At 44.2% G+C, this 25,198-nt stretch overlaps 1 protein-coding gene across 2 annotated transcripts in view; it reads left to right on the forward strand.

Annotated features, from left to right (window-relative positions):
• ADAMTS7 (ADAM metallopeptidase with thrombospondin type 1 motif 7) overlaps positions 1 to 25,198 on the forward strand; it is a 92,458-nt gene that overhangs the window by 17,065 nt on the left and 50,195 nt on the right. The window contains exons 4-8 of one of the 2 annotated variants that reach the window (XM_033920053.1): positions 5,769 to 5,965; positions 6,222 to 6,305; positions 10,044 to 10,168; positions 13,941 to 14,090; positions 18,736 to 18,879. In XM_033920053.1, coding sequence (XP_033775944.1) covers positions 5,769 to 5,965; positions 6,222 to 6,305; positions 10,044 to 10,168; positions 13,941 to 14,090; positions 18,736 to 18,879 — 700 coding nt within the window. The remainder of the gene's footprint in view (positions 1 to 5,768; positions 5,966 to 6,221; positions 6,306 to 10,043; positions 10,169 to 13,940; positions 14,091 to 18,735; positions 18,880 to 25,198) is intronic. The other variant, XM_033920054.1, reaches the window with a different exon arrangement.

The following is a 25,198-nucleotide window of genomic DNA, read 5'->3' on the forward strand; positions in this document are numbered from 1 at the left end:
ACAGTTCCTTGACCCTTGCAAACTGCTTAGAACTGAGGGGTGTAGCGGTATTTAAGTGGATTGTTATGTAAATTGAAATAATTTTGTATGAGTTATGTTTTTTTTTATCTGAAATCTGAAATCACATATTCAAATGAGATGATATCTTTTTTGGTTATTAAATCAAAAATTATTTGCTGATGGATATTGATTTACCAGGAGTCTTTGGATTCATGGATTTATTACAGTGTTGGTCAATAACTTGGGTGAGGTCTAAACTCAAGCATAAGCTACTAGTCCATAAACCCATATATAGACTAGTAATTTGCATGTCCATGTTTATCAATATGAATCTGTAACTAGTACATGTAATAATAGTAACTTGCTCTGCCAGTTTTCCATTTGAAATCACAACCATCTACATTGAGTCCTGCAAGGTCTGCAATCCCAGTCTTGAATAGTATTGAAAATCTATGGGTAGATCTCAGAATTGCAATGCATGTGAGGAGACTTAAGAATATACTTCTCCCTCTGTATTCATGGTTTCAGCATTCGTGGTTTAGATTATTCATGGTTTTTAGCTTGCTGGTTCCTCCCCCCAAATTACGTCAGCTTGCATAGAGAAATCACTGATTCCATGCATTTACAGAGAAAATCACCGATTCCCAGCACTTTCTCCACCGTGTTTTGCCTCTCCTTTAGGAACAGGCCAGGTCTCCCACCATGGTTTCACCATATTCACAATGGTTTTTAATAGAAAACAGCGGATAACATATGAAAAAGTTAGTTACGGTTTTTCAGTGTTTGTGGTTCTGTTAATCCCCTATCACAGCGAATACGGAGGGAGAAGTGTATTCTGAGCTGGAAGAGTCCTGCAAGGAAGGGGGATCTTAAAATCAGTAACCCAGAGGGGGGAAGTTACCAATGTTGCCATTAAAATTGATATTTTACTGTAACTTGTCCCATCTTATGCAGTAAGACCTAGTAAAATAATGCAGAGGCAGAGCCAGGACTTGGCAGAGACGGACTTAGAGTAGGTGTTGTTGGGGCTGAATCGGGGGGTCTGATTTAGGAGGGTATATTGGCCCTAGAAAACGGTGATAACATGAGGCATTTTATTATTAAATGAGTCCCCTAACTAGCAAATTAAATTGAATATGGCAAGGAAAACCCAGTCTTCACTGTGGCTGCAAGACTCTGGTTTCCATATTAGAATCGCTACCCTGGAAAAGAACCTTGGAGCCACTGTGGACAATCAGGGCATTGTAATATTTGATGTTTTGTTCTCTTTTGCTTTCTGAAATTCCTAACATTCCATCTGCTTTTCTGACCACCACCGCACAACTCAGCTGAGGGTTTCAGTGTGTATTGCTCTGGAGCAATTACCTTCTTAAATATTGTGTACAGTTCTAGTCACAACATTTCAAAAAGATCCAGAGGAGTTGTACAGAGAAGAGCTACAAAAATGAGAAATGATCATGAAATGGCCCCATTAAGAAGACGCATTGCAAAGATTAGAGCTCTTCAGCTTGGGAAAAATGCAGCTGAGAAGAGATGTGATAGAGGTCTACAAAATCAAGGACGAGGTAGAACTAGAGAGTATATATTCCTTCAAATAGTACTAGGAGAAGGGAACAATCCATGGAATGAACAGGACCATAGATTTTTTGTTGAATTGGATTCAAGCCTGGGTTGATATTCGCTTTTTTTCTTGCTAAGTCACGTCATTGCTGCTTTTGTTCTCTGTATTGGATCGTGTGTAGTCTTATATCCCACCACCCACTAAACAGTGTTCTAGATGGCTTATCGTTACATAGAATCATGCATAGTATCGTCTATAGCAGTGGTTCCCAACCCTGTCCTGGAGGAACACCAGGCCAATCGGGTTTTCAGGCTAGCCCTAATGAATATGCATGAGAGAGATTTGCATATGATGGAAGTGATAGGCATGCAAATTTGCTTCATGCATATTCATTAGGGCTAGCCTGAAAACCCAATTGGCCTGGGGTTCCTCCAGGACAGGGTTGGGAATCACTGGTCTATAGCAATGGTTCCCAACCCTGTCCTGGAGGACCACCAGGCCAATCGGGTTTTCAGGTTAGCCCTAATGAATATACATGAGAGAGATTTGCATATAATGGAAGTGACAGGTATGCAAATCTGCTCCATGCATATTCATTAGGGTTAGCCTGAAAACCCGATTGGCCTGGTGGTCCTCCAGGACAGAGTTGGGAACCACTGGTCTATAGTACATATACAGTGTTATATATACCTTCTACATAGAATTAAAGACAGCTTCAGCTAACATTGTTGTTACAGGGGTGTGAGAGATACCTGGCTGAGTTTTCCAGGAACTCTGCACATTTACCCAATCAGCACACAAAAACCTCTTTAGAAGGTGCAACAAAATGTTTGATTGAGACGTCTAGCTCATAGGCTCAGGAAAGGCAAAGATATACTTTTATATCTCGTGTCTAGTACAGCAACCTGCACACTTTAGGCAGTTAGCCACAGTGGCGTAGTAAGGATAGGAGGTGCCCCTCCTCTTCGTGCCCCCACTCCTGTGCCCCTCCCCCTTCCCCCACCATTCAACACTTGCGCTCTCCCTTCCCCCTCTGTACCTCTTAATCTTTGCCATCACAAGTGGCTTCTGAAAGCATGCTCCTCGCACCATCATTGGATTCCCTATGATGTCACTTCCTGGTCCCGTGACCCTGAAGTGATACAGGGGGGAACCTGGCTAGTGCGAGCAACAGGCAGAAGTTCTCACGCACGAGGGGGGGGAATGTGCGCAGGCAGATAGAACAATTAAAAACTGACAAATCCCCGGGTCCGGATGGAATCCATCCAAGGGTTCTGAAGGAATTAAAGGAGGAGATAGCGGAATTACTGCAGCAAGTTTTCAACCTAACCCTGAAAACAGGCATGATCCTGGAGGATTGGAAGATAGCCAACGTTACGCCCATCTTTAAAAAGGGATCAAGAGGTGACCCGGAAAACTACAGACCAGTGAGTCTGACCTCGGTTCTGAGGAAAATGGTGGAAGCACTGATAAAAGAAAACATCGATGAACATTTTGAAAGAAACAAACTTCTGATAACCAGCCAACATGGTTTCTGCAGGGGGAGATTGTGCCTAACGAACTTATTGCACTTCTTCGAAGGAATTAACAAACGGGAGGACAGAGGAGACCCCATAGACATCATATACCTAGATTTCCAAAAAGCCTTTGACAAGGTGCCTCATGAACGTCTACTCCAGAAACTAAAGAACCATGGGGTGGACAGAGATGTACATAGATGGATCAGAAACTGGTTGGCGGGTAGGAAACAGAGGGTAGGGGTGAAGGGCCACTACTCGGACTGGAGGAGGGTCACAAGTGGTGTCCCGCAGGGCTCGGTGGTTGGGCTGCTGCTATTTAATATATTCATAAATGATCTAGAAACAGGGACGAAGTGTGAGATAATAAAATTTGCAGACGACACCAAACTATTTAGTGGAGCTCGGACTAAAGAGCACTGCAAAGGGACTTGAACAAACTAGGGGAATGGGTAACGAGATGGCAGATGAAGTTCAGCATTGAGAAATGTAAAGTATTGCATGTGGGAAGCAGAAACCCGAGGTTACAACTATACGATAGGAGGGATGTTATTGAAAGAGAGTACCCAAGAAAGAGACTTGGGGGTAATGGTGGACATGACAATGAAGCCGACGGCACAGTGTGCAGCGGCTGCTAAGAGAGCGAATAGAATGCTAGGTATAATCAAGAAGGGTATTACAACCAGAACGAAAGAAGTTATCCTGCCGTTGTATCGGGCGATGGTGCATCCGCATCTGGAGTACTGCGTCCAATATTGGTCGCCATACCTTAAGAAGGATATGGCGTTATTCGAGAGGGTTCAGAGGACAGCGACACGTCTGATAAAAGGGATGGAAAACCTTTCATACGCTGAGAGATTGGAGAAACTGGGTCTCTTTTCCCTGGAGAAGAGAAGACTTAGAGGGGATATGATAGAGACTTACAAGATCATGAAGGGCATAGAGAGAGTAGAGAGGGACAGATTCTTCAAACTTTCAAAGAATAAAAGAACAAGAGGGCATTCGTAAAAGTTGAAAGGGGACAGATTCAAAACAAATGCCAGGAAGTTCTTCTTTACCCAATGTGTGGTGGACACCTGGAATGAGCTTCCAGAGGACGTAATAGGGCAGAGTACGGTACTGGGGTTTAAGAAAGGATTGGACAATTTCCTGCTGGAAAAGGGGATAGAAGGGTATAGATAGAGGATTACTGCACAGGTCCTGGACCTGTTGGGCCGCCGCGTGAGCGGACTGCTGGGCACGATGGATCTCAGGTCTGACCCAGCGGAGGCATTGCTTATGTTCTTATGTTAAGATAATACGGAGGTATGTGGTGGCATGGTATGACAGGGTGGGGTGGAGAGGTACCAGCGCCCAGGACAGTCCACACCCCCCGCACCTCCTTTACTGTGCCACTGGTTAGCCATATCACTTCACGTTCAGTCCAGCAACCTCAGCTTTTGGTCAATTTCCCCAGTTCTCTGAGGTTTAAAGCACCATAAGTCTGGTTCCTACTTCACTTGTTAAATAGTCCAAACAGAAGAACTTTTAGGAGGAAGAAACCCCTTTTCTCCAGCAACAGTCTCAACTGACTTCAGCTCAGCTACCACACCCCAAACACAGGACAGTCACCTTTTAAACCAGCAGGTTCAGTTTACAGAGGTCTTGGATTAGAAGCTCACCTCTCTAGTGTTTTCCTGGATGGGATCTCGACTAGCTTTCTCACGCCAGTTCTCAGGGCTTGAATGCAGCCACTGCTAGGAAAGGTTTCTCTCCTTCGGGATCCTCTCACTCTGGGACCTCTCTGAATGATTCTCCTCTGTGGCAGATAAACACCTTCCGGCTGAGTCCTGATGAATCGTCTGACCTCTTGAGGGGGTCTTTGCCCCCACCCTCCCCAAAAATATGAATGCCCCCCCACTTCTTGTGGGGGGCTGTGCTCCCCCCATCCCTTCAAAGTACGAGCACATCCCTACTTCCTGACCTCTTGTGGAGGAGGGCTATGCCTTCCACACTCCCAAAGTACAATTGCCCCCTGCATCTTGACCTTTTGGGAGGGCTATGCCCCCCCACACTTTCCCAAAGTATGGTCTCCGCAGTTTCTTTCTCTCTTCTTGTAACTCATGTGGGGGATGTGTTTAAGAAGTGTCCTCTCCCTATTACTTATTGGGGATCTCTCAGGAGTTTCTTTCTTTCCCTGTCGTTCATTGAGGAGAGATCTCAGTAGCTTTTATTTTCTCTCTGGGGGGTCTCTCAGCAGTTTTTTTTTCTCTCTCTGTCACTCATTGGCAGAGGAGATGGGTGTATCTCAGGAGTATTAGGGGGTGTCTCTCAATAGTTGCTCTCTATTTCTCTGTCCCTCTTGGAAGAGAGTAAATGTCTCGGTAGTCTTTGTCGTTCGCTTTCACACATTGAAGTGGAGTTATCTCTCCCTCCCTATCACTCAGTGGAGAGGGAGTCTTTTTCTTCCTGTTACTGATTGTGGGGTGTCTCAGCAGTATCTTTCTTTTCCTATTACTCTTTGTGTGTTTTGGGGGGGTGAATTCTCTCTCTCGGTTCCTCATTGGGTAGGAGTAGTGTCTGTCACAGCAGTTCTTGGAACACTCTGGCTTGAAGCAGTAAGGAAGTTATTAATCTGCAGAAGGTGCATTTGAGAGCTTCTTATCTCAGTAGCTGGACTGGTAATGATATCCTGTATTAAATCCTTTCAGAACCTCCCTGGGCATGGAAGAAAACAGAAAGGTGTCGTGAGCGCTGGGAGCAAAAGCAAAATCGCAGGAGGCGGATAGTGCAGCGCTTGATCAGCCAGGAGAAGTGGGTAGAGACCCTAGTAGTCGCAGATCCAAAGATGGTGGAGTATCACGGCAGCTCTCACGTGGACAGCTATATACTAACGGTCATGAACATGGTACGGTAGGACTTGCAGCCTTCTGGCCTGTCTCCAAAGCCCTTTTCGATCCTGACAGGTGCCCAGCAAGCAGTGGGAATAATGCATGTGCAGCATAGGAGAAGTTGGTATGTTGTTTGTGTGTCCCTGCTTGGGGACTGAAAGTTCTGCAGTGTTAATGCTCCTTTCTAAGCTTGTCAGCCTGCAGACTCATTTCCTGTATTGACTTCTTTGTGTTTCACATAGCATGAAAGCTCGTGCTTTCCTTTCATTGCAGGTTGCTGGATTATTCCATGATCCTAGCATTGGAAACCCTGTTAATATTGTGGTTGTGCGTCTTGTTCTTCTGGAGAGAAATGAGGTAAGACTCAGCAACTGGAGCACAGGAATGATGGTTTTAAATTAGAATTTTCATAGCTCTTTATGAACTACATATCTAATCTTCAACTTCTTTATCACACTACACCAAGGTGATTTACAGTAAGAGAAGCCATCTAATCAATATAGGGATTTATAATAATTTAAAATATACATCTTTAAAAGTCAATAAATTTATTAAATAAGAATGTTTTTAACTTCTTATGAAATCTCATATAGCCTGACTATCCTAATTAATGGTAAACTGTTACAAACTATGGTTGCAAAATAAATGTACATAAATTAAACTGTTGTTTGTATTTGATGCCTTTGATAGACTGAAATCTCAATAAGAAAGTACAGTCAAACCTCGGTTTACAAGTAACCCGGTTTCCGAGTGTTTTGCAAGACGAGCAAAACACTCGAGCAAACTATAACTCGCAAACCAAGCATTGACTCGATTTGCGAGCCCCTACCCAACCCGACCCAACCGCGGGAACCAACAGTATTGCTCCCCCCGAGGCCACCGGTGCTGCTCCCCATCTACTGACCGGCCCTGTCCTTACCCGTGTGCCACCGGAGTTAGAAAGGGCCTGCTGCCAGTCTGCTGCTGAGCCTTGAGCATCTGCGCATGCTCAAAGCCTTCTAGATCTCATTCTCACTGAGATTCTCATGAGACTCGAGATTTCATGAGAATCTCGGAGAGGGTGAGATCCAGAAGGCCTGAGCATGCGCAGATGCTCAAGGCTCAGCTGCAGACTGGCGGCAGGCACTTTCTATCACCGGTGGTGCAGGGATAAGGACAGGGCCAGACAGGGCAGCATCAGTGGCCTCGGGTGGAGCAAGGGAGTCGGGGTGCGTCCGGCAGAAGTGAGCCAGCACCTGAGAGTCCCAGCAGAGGGGGTAGTAGCACCTGGGGGGGGGAGGGGGGCAGCGTCCGAGAGCAGCAGAGCCAACAGTGTCCAGTCGGGCTCTGTGGCGGCGGCGACAGCACCACCGTAGTGAGAGGCAGCGAACAGCAGCAGAGGAGGAGAATTGGATGAGCCACATGGATAGGTCTGTGGCAGAGGCAGCGGTGGAGGCGTCCCTAATGGTAATTAAGTTTTTGGGGATGTGGAACGAATTGTTCAAGTTTACACTAACTCTTATGGGAAAAGTTGCTTTGATATACGAGTGTTTTGGTTTACGAGCATGCTTCTGGAACGAATTATGCTCGTAAACCAAGATATCACTGTATCATGTATTCTAGAAAAAGTCTGCTGAGTTAGCAAGCAAAATATGAAATAAGGTGCAGCTATTTTAAAAAGTTGGGCTGCATGACTAATGTCCAGAAATATACGAGGGTTATACTGAAATTAATGAGTAACAATTTTTTTAAAATCAGAATTTATTAATGTAGGAATTATTTTAATGTCCAGACATTTCTTCACTCTTCAACATAGTCGCCATTTTTCTGCACACATTTTCCTCATCGTTCTGCAAGCTTGAAAATTCCCTTTGAGTAGAACTCCGTCCCAGCTGCCTGAAGACACAGATGCACTGCTTTCTGGACGTCCTCCATCGTCTCATTGTGTTGGACTCGAATCTGTTCCTTCACAAAACCAAAAAGATGATAGTCAGAGGGTGCCAGGTCGGGACTGTAGGCAGGGTGTGGAAAAATCATCTCCTTCATTTCAATATTTATGAAAAAGGTCTTGAGTGATTTTTTTTGCTGAACTTTGTGGTTTTCAGTCAACAAACATGGGACACAGCGGGCACAAACTTTTCGATAGCTTAAGCCACAGGTATCAAACTGAAGGCCTGTGGGCCAAATCTGGCCCACCTGGCTGTTTTATGTGTCCCATGGTATGATGCCCCCGGTGTTATCTTCTGGCCAGCTCCCTCCTCCTCACTGCTGCAGTGTGCACGAAGCCGCAGCTGGTGGTGGCTCCTCGCATGTCCTGCACCTCATCTGGAAGCATTCCCTCTGACGTTGCAACATCAGAGAGAAAGCTTCCGGTTCAAGCGCAGGACACGCGAGGAGCTGCCGTTTGTGGCTTTGTGCACACTGCGGCAGTGAGGAGGAGGGAGCCGGCCAGAAGATAACACCGGGGGCATCGCACCACAGGCTGCATAAAACAGCCAGGCGGGAGCCGGCCAAAAGGAAGACACCTGCGTAGGGAGGTACCTAGTTGACGCACAGCACAGAGGGAGGGAGACAACAGCGGTAGGGGGAATGATTTTATTTTTGAATTTAGTGATTGATTTACATCTTCTGTCTGTTCAGGAAGAAATGCATTTGTTTCTTTTTCCCTGGGGTTGTACTGCATGCAGTCTTGCATCTTAGGGTTTGTCTGCATATATTAGTACTTTTGGTTTTTGGTCCCGTATTTGCATAGGGGTTATCTGTGTTCTGGTAGGAATGAATGTTGTTTTGTGTAGTTTAATTTTGTGGTTAACCATTATGTGTTGTTAATAAGATTATATTGCATATGTGTATATATGAAAAATGAATGGAAAAAATGGTATCACAATTAGTACTATTATGGGGATGGGGTCTGGGGCAGAGATTGGGCGGGGTCTGGCCCGTGACTTAGCCTGTGTTTTGGATTTCGGCCCCTTGATGTGATTGAGTTTGACACCCCTGACCTAAGCTTTCAGTCATTTCCTATAATGCACTGTGTCCTATTCCAAGTTTTGTTGCAATTTCATTCACAGTGGCATGTTTGTCTTCTTTAATGATGTCATCAATCCTTTCCATTCGGTGCAGGTAGTGTGCGGGCGACCACTACGAGGCTGATCTTGGATGCTCATGTTTCCATCTTTGAAATGTTTCACCCATCTCCTAACACTGCAAGCACCCATGCACACATCTCCATATGCATTGTGAAGTCTTTGGAGAATTTCTGCAGCGGGGATTTCCTCTCTAACAAGGAATTCAATGACAGCACGTTGAGAAAATGAAACATCAGTGTTGGCCATTTTGTATCTATTGCCTGTGGTTACAATACCTCAACGAGTAGTGTAAAGTCTGTACATTAAGATGATGTACTTTATTTTTCCTACATTAATAAATTTGGATTTTTAAAAAAATTGTTTATACAAAAGTAATCATCTTTCTTCTGAAAATATCTTTGATCATGTTCCTATTCGGAATGCTGTCAGAAGTCTCCAGACAATCAGAGATATCTCAAGGCACGCAGTTATAGGCTTGCCAATTCTATAAACGGAATTAGTTAAAAGGCTCAATCGGTGCCGATATTTAGGACTTAACACCTCATAAGTGCCGCTGATTGGACTTAATTGAAAGGAGCCTAAAAAGTCGGTGCCTAGTCCAAAGTGTCTACCTAAAAGTGGGAGTGGTTAGGCGGCAGATCATGGGCGTGTTTTTGAATTAGGCATAAGCACGGTGTGTCTAAAGTTAAGATTCCTGGCCACACCTAATGCTGTTTAGGCAGCGCTAATTGTGATTCTATACAGTGCGCCGTACTAGTCGGCACCAGAGTTTTAGGTAATCAGAGCCTTAGAAAATACCTAAGCGGATTACAGGAAAACCCCCCCAAAATAAGCATAAGATAGAAACACCCCAAAAGTATAGGGCACAATAAAAGAAAACATGGAGACAGAATAGGAAATGCTCGAGTATCTAAATACAGCGTCTGTGCTGACTATACAGCCCATGTCAGAGGAAGGGATGAAAAGAGCTTTGGAAGATGTGAAAGAATAGAGCAAACACAAGTGACAGCATTTTTGCATTTTGCAGGATGATCTGAAGATCTCTCACCATGCTGAAAACACACTGAAAAGTTTTTGCAAGTGGCAGAAGAACATCAATCCAAAGGAGGACACTCATCCCACACATCACGATGTGGCTATTCTCATTACACGGTATCAAGTTTCAAGCTTCTTAAAATTTGATCTACCGCTTAGAAATGATTATAAAATAGTCAACAGGAAAGAAAGACATTAAAAGGGAAACACAGAAGGGAAGCTATGAAAATCCGGCCAGATAGTAACAGTATAGAGCGGTCAAAAGCATCCTTACAGAAATGTTTTTAGGTTTTGTAAGAGAGGAATCTTCCTGAAGGTGCAAGGGCATAAAGATGGAGCACTGACAGGAAAGACTGATTTTATGTGTCGAGTTGATGGGATCGCCAATAAATTTTCATTGCTTGAATGTAGTGATCGTGTGGGTGTTTATGGAGTAAAATATCTGTTGATGAATCCCAGGGATTGTGTCATTCTGGTTTTAAAGGTTAGGAGAAGAATTTGATAAGTCAGTCGATGTGATATGGGTCACCTGTGTGCTTTGATTAAAGGTGTGTGTGTGTGGGGGGGGGGGTGTTACATGATCAAATTTTTGTGCTTTGAATAAAAGTTTTACGGCAGTATTCTGAATTATTTGTAATCTCCTGAGTTCTTTTTGGGTAATTCCTTGCTATAGGGCTTTACAATAATCCAATTGAGACATGACTAGACAATGTTTGAGGCTATTTAGAGAGGAGGTTTCAAGGAGATTAGAGAGAGAGCGGATCATACAAAGCCTGTGAAAGCATTTTTGAACTATCATACTGATTTGTTGATGGTAAGATAAGTTATTGTCTGATTGTAGTCACTGACTGCAGTGGCGTACCTGGGGGGAGAGGCGGTCCGCCCCAGGTGCACGCCCTAGGGGGGTGCATAGTGGTCCGGGTCCGGAACATCCTGCCCTACTGTTGAGAAAGACCTGCACCTCAGCGCGGCTGCCGGTGCACCCCCTCCAATATACTTGCTTTGGAGAAGAGTCAGCAGCCGCGCTGAGATGCAGGAAGATCCCGCAATGAGTACGTCTACCGGCTCTGCACCGGAAGAAGTAAGTTACATCAGACGGGGTAGACCCAGCAGGCGCAGGGAGTTGCGATGACTGCGTCTTCCGGGTCCACCCTCCGACGTAACTTACTTCTTCCGGAGCAGAGCCGACAGACGTACTCATCGCGGGACCTTGCTGCATGAAGGGAGCAGGACTTCAAGAGTGGTGGAGGAAGAGAAAGGGGGAAGGGTGGTACTGATGGAACTGGTGTGCAGGGAAAGGGAAGATAGGCATAAGGGGAAAAGATACTGGATGGAATTGGATTGGAGGGAAAGAAAGGGGGTAGATTCTAATTGAAGAGGGGTGGATGGAGAGAGAAAGGGCAGGCACTGGATGGTAGTGGGGAGAGTAGAGGGGGAGCCTATGCTAGATGGAAGTGCGGATGGGAGAGATAAGGGAGCAAATGCAGGAAGGAAATGGGAGGAGAGAAAGAGGGGAGCAGATGCTGGATGGAAGTGGACAGAGAGAGGAGAAGGTACTAGATGGAAGGGAGTAGACAAGAGGGCACATGATGGAAGGAGGGGTTAAATAAAAGGAGGGCACATGATGGGGGAAAAGGATTGAATTAGTGAAATACTGGAGGGGGTGAGGGAAAGAGGTGGCGAGCTGTAGGTAGACAGTAAAAAAGGAAATTGATGAGAGGGTAGTAAGAACATAATCTAGACAGATGCAGAAAATAAATTGAAAAGGAAAATGAGAGAAAAAATGGAAAGGATTTGCAGAGGATAGGTGTGGGAGAGGGAAGGAGAGGAGAGAGATGCCAGACCAATGGGAGTGAAAGGAGAGATGGAAGGGGGAGGCATACAGTTTCTGGAAGGGGCATAGGAGGAGAGAAGATGCCATATAGGGGCAGAGAGATGGCAGACAGTGGATGGAAGGAAGAGAGTAACAAGAAGATGAGGAAAACAGAAACCAGAGAAGACAAAGGTAGAACAAAAATTTTCTATTTATTTATTGCTTTAGGAGACATGTGTCACTGTTTCTGTGGTGTTGCATTGTATGCAGAGTCCAGCTTCTTGCTGGTTCAATTTAAGCTTTGTCTATGTATTTCTCTCTTTTCCCCCCTTTTACAAAACTGTGGAGTGTTTTTTAGCGCCAGCCGTGATGGTAGCAGTTCTGATGCTCAGAATTCTACCACCATGGCTAAAAACCATACTATAGTTTTGTAAAGGGGGGAGGGGTTAGTTTGTGATGACATATTCCATACTAGGTCAAAGTGTCTTCTGTGTTCTGTGTGTTCAAAAGACATGGTTTTCTGTTAGGATTGACTGCAGGACTGATCTGTACTAGTCTAGCTTGTTTAGTTTTACAATGGGTGTATTGATGTACTGCTCAGTGCAGTATGTAAGATGCTGCCTTTTTCTAGGTATACTCTTGTGTGACGTTTGGATTGTTACTAAAAATCATGTTTTTCATACAGATGGGGGGGTGTCAAAAAACGAAGGGCCCCGGGTGCCACATATGCTAGGTACGCCACTGACTGACTGTAATGCTTTGGAAATCAGACAGATAGGGGAAACTAGATTTTCTAACTGTTCCCAGCCCATTTGAACCCCTGATATATGGCTCCAGCCATCCCCAGCGCACCTGAGGGATCACTCCTGTAAATTGCTTGGTTTGCTTTGACATAAAGGCGATAATATCAAGTATCAAAAACAGAAACAGAAAGAAAAATAGAGCAAGGCAATTTAAAAGATGGCATTCCCTACTCTTCAATAATCAGAGTGGATTTAATTGAAGTTACTAGTCAGATAGACTGATTTAAATCATGGAGGAATGGAATTCATTTACCAAAACATGTAAACATTGCATGAATATACAGCCTTGTGTTACATAATTAAAAACGAATCCTTATCCCCCGCACTGTGCTCTCTGCCCCATCTCCCAAAACTATCCCCTGCCACCTCCCCCCACTTCACAAACTGCCCTGTCTTCACCTGGCATCCCACCCCCTGCAACAGCCCCTCATATTGATCCTATATGCAAAAACTATCCCTTTCAACTACTACTCCGCCACCAAACTGCCCCATTTCAGAAATGGCTCTGGGAAGTGCAGAAGGGTTGGAAAGAATTCCATGAGTCACACTCTGCATATTTTCCCCACTTGTTTTATTTAAGGTCATTTATTGCATGTGTGGGTCCAATCTTCATATATATGAGAGCCATCCTTTGGAAAATAACATTTTATGGACTTTTAATAAAAGTTCCTGTACCAGAAACAAAAACATCTTTGCATACCCAAAGATCACAGGCTGTAGATACAAATCCTTCCAAGCTGAGAAACTACATAAATGAACCCAATCTGACTTACAGTGCATTCCGAAAATCAATTAAAACCGCCCTATTTGCCAAATTCATTGACTAAAACTGTCCTCTCCCTCACTAGGATTTCCCCCTCTGTAAACGCCTTTTCTTTCTCTCAAGAAGCTCCTTTCATGTATTCATGTATTCTTTACCCATAGAACTCCAATTAGTATGTAAGTATTGTATTAAGACTTATTGTTATTCGCTGAATGTCCAGCCTTCTTTTAATGTGAACCGCCTAGAAGTCGCCTAACTATGGCGGTATAGAAAAATAAAGTTATTATTATTATTGTACATTCCATTCTGCAGCCTCTTTTTGATTTTGCTTTTATAAAAAGCATCCCAGGAGTTCACACATTAAGTGCCACTGAATATTTGCAGAGATATGCATCTAAGTTATCCACTGCCTGATTTGTTGAATATTGCTTACTCTGTATTTCCTTTCTGTTTTTGCTGGAGCACATTTTAAACCCATGTTTGATGTGTTCTTTTTGCTGACTGTGACAGGAAAGACATTTGCGCTGCAATGAACCGGCCATGTGAGACACTTGGGCTGTCTCACATCTCTGGTATGTGCCAGCCCCATCGCAGCTGTAATATCAACGAGGACACAGGCCTGCCTCTAGCCTTCACTGTGGCACATGAACTGGGACACAGGTATTGCTCTTTCTTCTTCCTTTGTAAATTGAGGGAGGATGTTCTTAGAAAGTGCTGCAAGGGTTCCATCCTTCAGAAGGCACATAGAGGCCTGTTTGATATGAGACAGGGAACAGTGGGGTTCCCTCCTTCCATGCCACCATCATGTTGCTGGTTTGGATTTCTTTAAGATAAACAGCACTGAGGTCAGGGTCAGGAACGCTATTGATCAGGCCCTGTTTTTGTCTGGACAGCTGTATCCCAGATCCCATCAGCAACATGAACCATCTCGGGAATCTCACCTGTAAGCACAGAGTAACCAGGTGCAAAATTCAGCCAATCCTATAAGACTCCAGTTTGTGTTTCATAAACACTGTGAGAGAAAGCAGTGCCCCAACCGTAAGAGGCCTGCAGTAGAGAAGCCTTGCACGAGGGTGAACTGCTTAATCTCCAGCCATCCCTCCAGATAGTAGAAATGCTCTTTGTACTCTCAAAAGAGTTTGGAGAACATAAGAACATAAGCAGTGCCTCTGCTGGGTCAGACCAGAGGTCCATCACGCCCAGCAGTCCGCTCACGCGGCGGCCCATCAGGTCCAGGACCTGTATAGTAATCCTCTATCTATACCCTTCTATCATAAGAATTGCCGAAGGTCCATCAAGCCCAGTATCCTGTTCCCAGGTCCCAAGTAAAACAGATTTTATGCTGCTTTTCCTAGGACTAAGCAGTGGTGGAAGGGGATGTGTACAGATGGATCGAAAATTGGCTGGCGGACAGGAAGCAGAGAGTGGGTGTAAAGGGACACTACTCTGATTGGAAAGGGGTCACAAGTGGTGTCCCACAGGGGTCGGTGCTGGGACCGCTACTGTTCAATATATTCATCATTGACCTGGAAACAGGGACAAAGTGCGAAGTTATTAAATTCGTGGATGACACAAAACTCTCCAGCAGGGTCAGAACTGTTGAGGAATGCAATGAACATGATCGAGACGTTCAAGTATCTTACGGGCCGCATCGAGGCAGAGGAAGATATCTTCTTTTTCAAGGGTCCCACGACAACAAGAGGGCATCCGTTGAAAATCAGGGGCGGGAAACTACGAGGTGACACCAGGAAATTCTTTTTCACTGAAAGAGTGGTTGATCGCTGGAATAGTCTTCCACTACAGGTGATTGAGGCCAGCAGCGTGCCTGATTTTAAGGCCAAATGGGATCGGCACATGGGATCTATTCACAGGGCAAAGGTAGGGGAGGGACATTAAGGTGGGCAGACTAGATGGGCCGTGGGCTCTTATCTGCCGTCTATTTCTATGTTTCTATGTTTCTATAGCTATACGATGGGAGGGAGGGTACTGGGGGAAGGCAACCTAGAAAAAGACCTGGGGGTATTGGTGGATAAATCAATGAAGCTGGCGGTACAATGTGCAGCAGCCTTGAAGAAAGCTAACAGAATGCTGGGCATTATCAAAAAAGGTATAACTACCAGAACAAAGGAAGTTATCTTGCCGCTGTATCGAGCAATGGTGCGCCCGCATCTGGAGTACTGTGTCCAATACTGGTCGCCGTACCTTAAAAAGGATATGGCGATACTCGAGAGGGTCCAAAGGAGAGCAACAAGGATGATTAAGGGCATGGAGAACCTTTCATATGTCGAAAGGTTGGACAAGCTGGGGCTCTTTACCCTCAAAAAGCGGAGACTTAGAGGAGACATGATAGAGACCTATAAAATCATGAAAGGCATAGAGAAGGTGGAGAGGGACAGATTCTTCAGACTAGCGGGGACAACAAAAACACAAGGTCATTCAGAAAAATTGAGAGGAGACAGATTCAGAACAAATGCTAGGAAGTTCTTCTTCACTCAGAGGGTGGTGGACTTCTGGAATGCACTTCCAGGAGAGGTGATAGGATAGAGTACATTATTGGGGTTCAAAAAGGGACTGGATGACTTCCTGAAAGAGAAGAGGATAGCAGGATACAGATAGAGGGTTACTTACGAGACATTAAGTAAATGGGATATAAAACATCCTAGGTAAGGAGCACTTACAGGTCGCGGGAGCGGACTTCTGGGCACGATGGACCCCTGGTCTGACCCGGCAGGGGCAATGCTTATGTTCTTATGCTCTTAACCCTGCATTGACCAGTTCCTTATATATTATTCAACTGTACATAGAATTTGCTTCAGGCTAGCTACCCATCTCTTTATCCCAATTGACTTTGTACTACCTATGGATTTTGAATGGTCTAATGTGTCTATTAGTGTTTTCTTGATATTATGGTATCATATCTGTGCAATTTGAATGTCCTTCCATGTTGTCTGTTATGCTAGTCTGCTGACATCATATATTTATTAGGGATATTTGACAGAGTTTATATTTCTGATAACATATCATGTTAGTTCTATTACTAGGATTCAATTTGCTATCTCCAGGTTCACCGCATTAATTTATACCATTTCATTAAAGCTATTAATAAATCGAAGCCATGATCCTTTTGAGACAATTAAAGATTCTGTCCTCCCACTGCCATTTGTACTTTCTCCGTTTTATAGGGAAGGGAATGGGGACTTGTGGCTTTGGCATTCAAAGCAGTGGGCATTTGAAGATTAGGTGACTTGCCCAGGGTTACAAGAAGCAGCACTGGGATTTGATCTCACAGCCTCTCTGGGTGCAGAAGCAGCAGCTCTACCACCTTTCCACCTTTGATTCACTCCTTTCTTTTTATCTGTTTTACATTCATCTCCTCCATTACTCCCCTCTGCCTACAGCTCCCCTTCCCTTCCCTCCTTGCCCATTCTCTTCTTCCATAGCTCTGTTTTCTTCTCCCCCACCCAACCATGTTATGCTAACCTTCCACAGCTCCCCTCCCACCTCATTTTTCATAGCTCTCCTACCTCTATTGCACACATCCACTTCCCTTTTCTCTCTCCCTGCCATAGTATGCTCACTGCTTCTATTCGCCCACAGCAAATTTGTCCCCGTGGTATACCCCCTTCCCTTTTAACCCTTCCCATCATGGTATTTTCACCATAAGAACATAAGAAATGCCTCTACTGGGTCAGACCTGAGGTCCATTGTGCCCAGCAGTCCGCTCACGCGGTGGCCCAACAGGTCCAGGACCTGTGCAGTAATCTTCTATCTATACCCCTCTATCCTCTTTTCCAGTAGGAATTTGTCCAATCCTTTCTTGAACCCCAGTACTGTACTCTGCCCTATTACGTCCTCTGGAAGCGCATTCCAGATGTCCACCACACGTTGTGTAAAGAAGAACTTCCTAGCATTCGTTTTGAATCTGTCCTCTTTCAACTTTTCTGAATGTCCTCTTGTTCTTTTATTATTTGAAAGTTTGAAGAATCTGTCCCTCTCTACTCTCTCTATGCCCTTCATGATCTTGTAAGTCTCTATCATATCCTCTCTAAGTCTCCTCTTCTCCAGGGAAAAGAGTCCCAGTTTTTCCAATCTCTCAGCGTATGAAAGATTTTCCAAACCTTTTATCAGACGCGTCGCTCTCCTCTGAACCCTCTCGAGTATCGCCATATCCTTCTTAAGGTACGGCGACCAATATTGGACGCAGTACTTCAGATGCAGACGCACCATCGCCCGATACAACAGCAGGATAACTTCTTTCGTTCTGGTTGTAATACCCTTCTTGTTGATGCCTAGCATTCTATTTGCCTTCTTAGCGGCCGCTGCGCAGTGTGCCGTCAACTTCATTGTCATGTCCACCATTACCCCCAAATCCCTTTCTTGGGTACTCTCATTTAAAAACATCCCTCCCATCGTATAGTTGTACCTCGGGTTTCTGTTTCCCACATGTAATACTTTACATTTCTCATCGTTGAACTTCATCTGCCATCTCATTGCCCATTCCCCTAATTTGTTCAAGTCCCTTTGCAGTTCTTCACAGTCCTCTTTAGTCCGAGCTCCACTAAATAGTTTGGTGTCGTCCGCAAATTTTATTATCTCACACTTCATCCCTGTTTCTAGATCATTTATGAATATATTAAATAGCAGCGACCCAAGTACCGAGCCCTGCGGAACCCCACTCATGACCCTCCTCCAGTCCAAGTAGTGGCCCTTCTTGCACTTCTTGCAGAGCTCCGCCCCCGCCCGCAATGGTATGCTTCCCGTTTACTCTGACCCGTAATGATTTGTTTCCAGCTTCCCCTTCCCCCACAGCCTGGTGGAAGACTTCCATCCTTTGGAAGGCACTCAGAGGCCTGTATGATGCAAGACAGGGAACAGTGGGCTCCCTCCTTCCATGTCATCATGCCATGTCTCTCTTTCTTGCTCCCAAAACTCCCCTCTACCTATTGCACTTTGTCCATGTCATGGTATGCTCACTCATTCTCTTCTCCCACAGCTCACACTTCACTTCACCTGATTTTTTTCTTCTACAGTTCCACTTTTCCCCTTCCCTTCTCTCCCTGACATGGCTTGTTCATCTTCTTCCACTGCTCCCATTTCTCATGGCATATTTTCCTTCCCTCCTCTCTCATCCCATCATGGTTTGTTCACCTCCCCTCCCCTTGTGACATGCTTCCCTTCCTTTCTTTCTCTTCCTGTCAAGGTATGTTCATTAATTCTCTTCTCCCACAGCGCCCTTCTTCCCATTATGCATTCTTCTTCTCTCCCACCTTATTGTGGTATGCTCACTGCTTTTCTTCTTCCACAGCTTTGGGATCCAGCACGACGGAAGTGGTAATGATTGTGAACCCATTGGGAAAAAGCCTTTTATCATGTCTCCTCAGCTGTTGTATGATACATCGCCCCTGACCTGGTCCCGCTGCAGTCGAGACTACATCACCCGCTTCCTGGAGTATGAACTGTTTCCTCTTAGGCACATTCTTTTTCTTTATTCTCACATTTTAGATTGTCCTGTGTTGTTCATTTGGCAGAAATCTCTAGAGCAGGGGTGCCCATGCTTTTTGGGCTTGCAAGCTACTTTTAAAATGACCAAGTCAAAATGATCTACCAACAATAAAATTTAAAAAAACACAAAGCACACTGTATGCAGAGAAAATGTTAATTATCATTTATATTCCTTGGGTTTTCAAAGAGGTCAAGGCAGATGACTTTATGTAATGTCACCTCAGTAAAAACTATACAAAAAATAAACAAATATACCCCCTCCCTTTTTACTAAACCGCGATAGCGGTTTTTAGCGCAGGGAGCTGTGCTGAATGCCTTGCGTTGCTCTCGATGCTCATAGGCTCCCTGCGCTAAAAACTGCTATGTTGTCTGCTATGGACTGCACTCCCAAAGGATTTCAGATTGATTGTCTCTGAGTGGATGGATCATGCCACCAAGTCGGCCACCGACTCCTGGCAACACACACAGTGAGGAATCCACCTGGGGTTTGCCATTGCCGTCTCCACTATGTCGCTGCTGCCAAACAGAGGGCCCCTCAGCCTACAGCACTTGGTATTCCCAGGTGGTCTACTACTACTACTTATCACTTATATAGTGCTGAAAGGCTTATGCATTTATAGACAGTCCCTGCTCAGAAGAGCTTACAATCTAACTTGGACAGATAGGTACAAGCCAGGCCCGAAACTTAATACTTGTAGAAAATCTTTTAAAACATATTTGTTTTCTCAGGCATTATGATGAGATTAAAATGTTTTTTTTACATATGATAGAACATAAGAACATAAGAACATAAGAAGTTGCCTCCGCTGAGGCAGACCCTAGGTCCATCCTGCTCAGCGGTCCGCTCCCGCGGCGGCCCATCAGGCCCATTTACTGAGCAATGGTCTATACCTATCTATACCCCTCAATCCCTTTTTCTTCTAGGAATCTATCCAAACCTTCTTTGAAACCATTTAATGTTTTCTTGTCTACAACAGCCTTGTCTACAACAGTGTGAAACACTGAATTTGTATTTGTAAATGTTTTGAGAATGGTTATATTAGTGTTAATATATTTTATGTATGTAAGCTGTAAACTGCTCAGATTTGTAGATTTGTGGTATATAAGACATTTTTAAAATTAAAATTTAAAACTTTTAAGTCAGTAAGAGGAGTTTTAATTATATTCAGAAATGGATGGGGAGCCAATGAATTGACTTGAGGAGAGGGGTAATGTGAGTATGGCAGCTCTCGTGGAAAATAAATCATGTAGCAGAATTTTCCACGGATTGGAGGGGAGAGAGATGGTTGAGCAGAAGACCTGAGAGAAGCAAGTTGCAGTAATCTAAAAGAGAGGTGTGAGGAAGAATGGTTCCACTTCGTGAGGAAATGGACAACGTTCTGGGGCAAGAGCAAGCTCTACAGGAGAGATGGACTGCATCTGAGCGCGGCGGGAACAAGACTTCTAGCAAACAACGTCAGGAGAGAAATAGAACAGGCTTTAACTAAGAAGAAGGGGAAAGCCGACAGTCGACCAAGCGTCAACGATTCGGAAGAAGGTATCCCGTGAAGATACCGAGGGGAAAAAAGGCTGGGAAGAAACAATGGACAAATTACAGGAGTCGACTAACCCAGAAGAGGAGGTTAGAAGGATTGTAACAAAAGAGAAGAAACTAAAGACCGAAGCACTGGGAAAGGAAATGAAGACAAGAAAATTCCAGGATCTAAATTGCATATATACTAATGCAAGGAGCCTAAGAAACAAAATGGGGGAATTAGAAGCCATGGCCAATGCAGAGGACATAGACATCATTGGAGTCTCTGAAACATGGTGGAATGAAGAAAACAAATGGGATACAGCACTGCCGGGGTACAAGCTCTATCGCCAGGACAGGTCAGGACAGAAAGGAAGTGGAATAGCCCTATACATAAAAGAAAGCATACAATCGACAAAAATGGACACAGCAGAGACGATCAACAAGCTGGAATCGCTATGGGTTAAAATACCGGGATGGAAAGGTCCTGAAATAAAGATGGGCCTATACAATCATCCACCCGGGCAAACCGGAGATATCGATGAAGAAATGGAAGCCGAGATGAAGCGAGAATGCAAAAGTGGTAACACGGTTATTATGGGAGACTTCAACTACCCCAGGATAGACTGGAGTCTTGGAAGCTCAAAATGCGCTAGGGAGACAGAATTCCTGGAGGCTATACAAGATTGTTTCATGGAGCAGCTTGTTAAAGAACCAATGAGAGGAAATGCCACTCTGGATCTAATCCTAAATGGGTTAAGGGGACCTGCAAAGGAAGTAGAGGTAGTGGGACCGTTGGGAAACAGCGATCATAACATGATCAAGTTCAAGGTTGAGGTAAGAATACCGAAAGGAAAGAGAACCATAGCGACAACTTTCAACTTCAGGAAAGGAAACTACGAAGCAATGAGGGAAATGGTAAGGAAGAAACTTAGGAACACTTCTAAAAAATGGCAAACGGTAGAACATGCCTGGTCTTTTCTCAAGAACATGGTGAGCGAGGCGCAAAATCTGTATATCCCCAGATTCAGAGAGGGGTGCAAAAAGAGTCGAACAAAAGACCCGGCGTGGATAACTAAAATAGTGAAGGAAGCGATAGGCAATAAGAAAAATTCAATCAGGAAATGGAAAAAGGACAAAACTTAGGGGAACTGGAAAGAGCACAGGAAGTATCAAAAAGAATGTCACCAAGTGGTTCGAAAAGCCAAAAGAGAGTATGAAGAAAGGCTAGCCAGGGAAGCACGAAATTTCAAATCGTTCTTTAGATATGTTAAAGGGAAGCAACCAGCTAGGGAGGAGGTGGGACCGCTGGACGACGGAGACAGGAAGGGAGTGGTGAAGGAGGAGAAAGAAGTGGCAGAAAGACTTAACATGTTCTTTTCGTCTGTATTCACAAACGAAGACACATCCAACATACCAGAACCTGAGCAATTCTTCAATGGAAATCAAGCAGAAAAATTAACATCCATGGAAGTGAGCCTTGAAGATGTACGCAGGCAGATAGAAAAACTAAAAACTGACAAATCCTCGGGTCCGGACGGAATCCATCCAAGGGTTCTGAAAGAATTAAAGGAGGAGATAGCGGAACTACTGCAGCAAATTTGCAATCTATCCCTGAAAACAGGCATGATCCCAGAGGACTGGAAGATAGCCAACATTACACCCATCTTTAAAAAGGGATCAAGAGGTGACCCGGGAAACTACAGACTGGTGAGTCTGACCTCGGTTCCGGGGAAAATGGCAGAAGCACTGATAAAAGAAAACATCGATGAACATTTTGAAAGAAATGAACTTCTGATAACCAGCCAACATGGTTTCTGCAAGGGGAGATCGTGCCTAACAAATTTATTGCACTTCTTCAAAGGAATTAACAAACGGATAGACAGAGGTGACCCCATAGACATCATATATCTAGATTTCCAAAAAGCCTTTGACAAAGTATCCCATGAACGCCTACTTCGGAAACTGAAGAACCATGGGGTGGAAGGAGACGTAAATAGATGGATCAAAAACTGGTTGGCGGGTAGGAAAAAGAGGGTAGGAGTGAAGGGCCACTACTCAGACTGGAGGAGGGTCACAAGTGGTGTCCCGCAGGGCTCGGTGCTCGGGCCGCTGTTATTTAATATATTTATAAATGATCTAGAAATAGGGACGAAGTGTGATATAATAAAATTTGCGGACAGCACCAAACTATTTAGTGGAGCTCGGACTAAAGAGGATTGCGAAGAATTGCAAAGAGACTTGAACAAACTAGGGGAATGGGCGACGAGATGGCATATTAAGTTCAACGTTGAGAAATGTAAAGTACTACATGTGGGAAGCAGAAACCCGAGGTACAGCTATACGATGGGAGGGATGTTATTGAAGGAGAGTACCAAAGAAAGGGACTTAGGGGTAATAGTGGACATGACAATGAAACCGACGGCACAGTGCGCAGCGGTTGCTAAGAGAGCAAATAGAATGCTAGGTATAATCAAGAAGGGTATTACTACCAGAACAAAAGAAGTTATCCTGCTGTTGTATCAGGCGATGGTGCGTCCGCATCTGGAGTACCGCATCCAATATTGGTCGCCATACCTTAAGAAGGATATGGCGTTATTCGAGAGGGTTCAGAGGACAGCGACACGTCTGATAAAAGGGATGGAAAACCTTTCATACGCTGAGAGATTGGAGAAACTGGGTCTCTTTTCCCTGGAGAAGAGAAGACTTAGAGGGGATATGATAGAGACTTACAAGATCATGAAGGGCATAGAGAGAGTAGAGAGGGACAGATTCTTCAAACTTTCAAAAAATAAAAGAACAAGAGGGCATTTGTAAAAGTTGAAAGGGGACAGATTCAAAACAAATGCCAGGAAGTTCTTCTTTACCCAACGTGTGGTGGACACCTGGAATGCACTTCCAGAGGGCGTAATAGGGCAGCATACGGTATTGGGGTTTAAGAAAGGATTGGACAATTTCCTGCTGGAAAAGGGGATAGAAGGGTATAGATAGAGGATTACTGCACAGGTCCTGGACCTGTTGGGCTGCGCGTGAGCGGACTGCTGAGCACGATGGACCTCAGGTCTGACCCAGCAGAGGCATTGCTTATGTTCTTATGAGAGTGTGGATAAGGGTTTTAGTAGTGTGGTTGGAAAGGAGAGATTGGATTTTGGTAATATTATAGAGGAAGAAGCAACAGGCTTTAGCAGTTTGTTGGATCTGAGCGGAGAAGGAGAAAAAGGATTAAAATATAACCCTGAGATTGTGAGCTGACGAGACAGAGAGGAGGAGAGTGATGTTCACAGAAAGGAGACGGGAGGAGGGTTTAGGCAAAAAGATAAGGAGCTCGGTCTTAGCCATATTCAGTTTTAGATGGCAGTGACACCGAAACAGAAGATACTACCTTGACATGGTAGAAACACACAAAAAAACAGAGAAGGCAAATTGGTGAGGCAAGATCTCCCTCAGCTGAACCCCATGCTGACTCTTTCTCATTAAATTAAGTTTGTCTATGTATTCCACAATTTTATTTTTTATAATTGCATCCACCATTTTGCCCAGCACTGAAGTCAGACTTTGGTCTGTAATTTCCCAAATCTCCCCTGGAATCCTTTTTAAAAATCGGCGTAACATTAGCCACCCTCCAATCTTCAGGAACTATGGCCGATTTTAGCAACAGGTTACAGATCACTAACAGCAGATCAACAATTTAAAGTTTGAGTTCTTTTAGTACCCTGGGATATATACCATCTGGTCCATGCGATTTATCACTTTTTAAGTTGTTGATTTTGCTTAGTACATCTTCCAGACTCACCGAGATTTCTTTCAGTTCCTCCGTATTATCACCCTTGAAAACCATCTTCTTCCATAAAGACTGAAGCAAATAATTCATTCAGTCTCTGTACTATGGCCTTATCCTCACTGAGAGCCCCTTTTGCTCCTTGATCATCCAACAGTCCCATGGATTCCCTCACAGGTTTTCTGCTTCTGATGTACCTAAAAAAATGTTATGAGTTTGTGCCTCTTTTGCAAGTTTCTCTTCAAGCAGGCAAATGGAATAAATGTTTAACCAACTTTATTTCAAACGCACGCACTTTCCTATCAAACTTTCAGGAAGTCATAGAAACATAGAAAGATGACGGCAGAAAAGGGCTACAGCCCATCAAGTCTGCCCACTCTACTGACCCACCCCATTAAGTCTGAGTGCCAATGACCTAGTTCCTTAACTCGACCCTCATAGGGATCCCACATGGATGTCCCATTTATTCTTAAAGTCGAGCACGCTGGTGGCCTTGATCACCTACACCAGAAGTTTGTTCCAGTGATCTACCACCCTTTCTGTGAAGAAATACTTCCTGGTGTCACCACTAAATTTCCCTCCTCTGAGTCAATCAAAACCTATCTCTTTGATAAATTTCTCTGACTCCATTTCTGCCTTGATGTATCTTTAAAATACTTCCAGATAAATTTTATTAATCTTAACATGCTAATGTAATTTCAAAAGTTTTTTTGTACTATCGCTGTCTGTATATAGTCTCTTCCTCTGTATGCCGCTCTGAACTGCTTGTGGTATTGCGGTATATAAAAATAAGCTATTATTATTATATCTATCTCATCATTCAGTGCTATATACTCTAACTCTCCTATTTTATTTTTTTAGGCTTCTAGCATTTGTATACAGACACTTCAAATTGTGTTTTTTCCTTGTAACTACAGGCTGCTGAGAAGATGGGGGAAATCTGAGTCTTTTACTCTGCCTTCCTCTTAAACCCTC

The sequence above is a fragment of the Geotrypetes seraphini genome, chromosome 14, assembly GCF_902459505.1.
Source record: "Geotrypetes seraphini chromosome 14, aGeoSer1.1, whole genome shotgun sequence".
Taxonomy (NCBI): domain Eukaryota; kingdom Metazoa; phylum Chordata; class Amphibia; order Gymnophiona; family Dermophiidae; genus Geotrypetes; species Geotrypetes seraphini.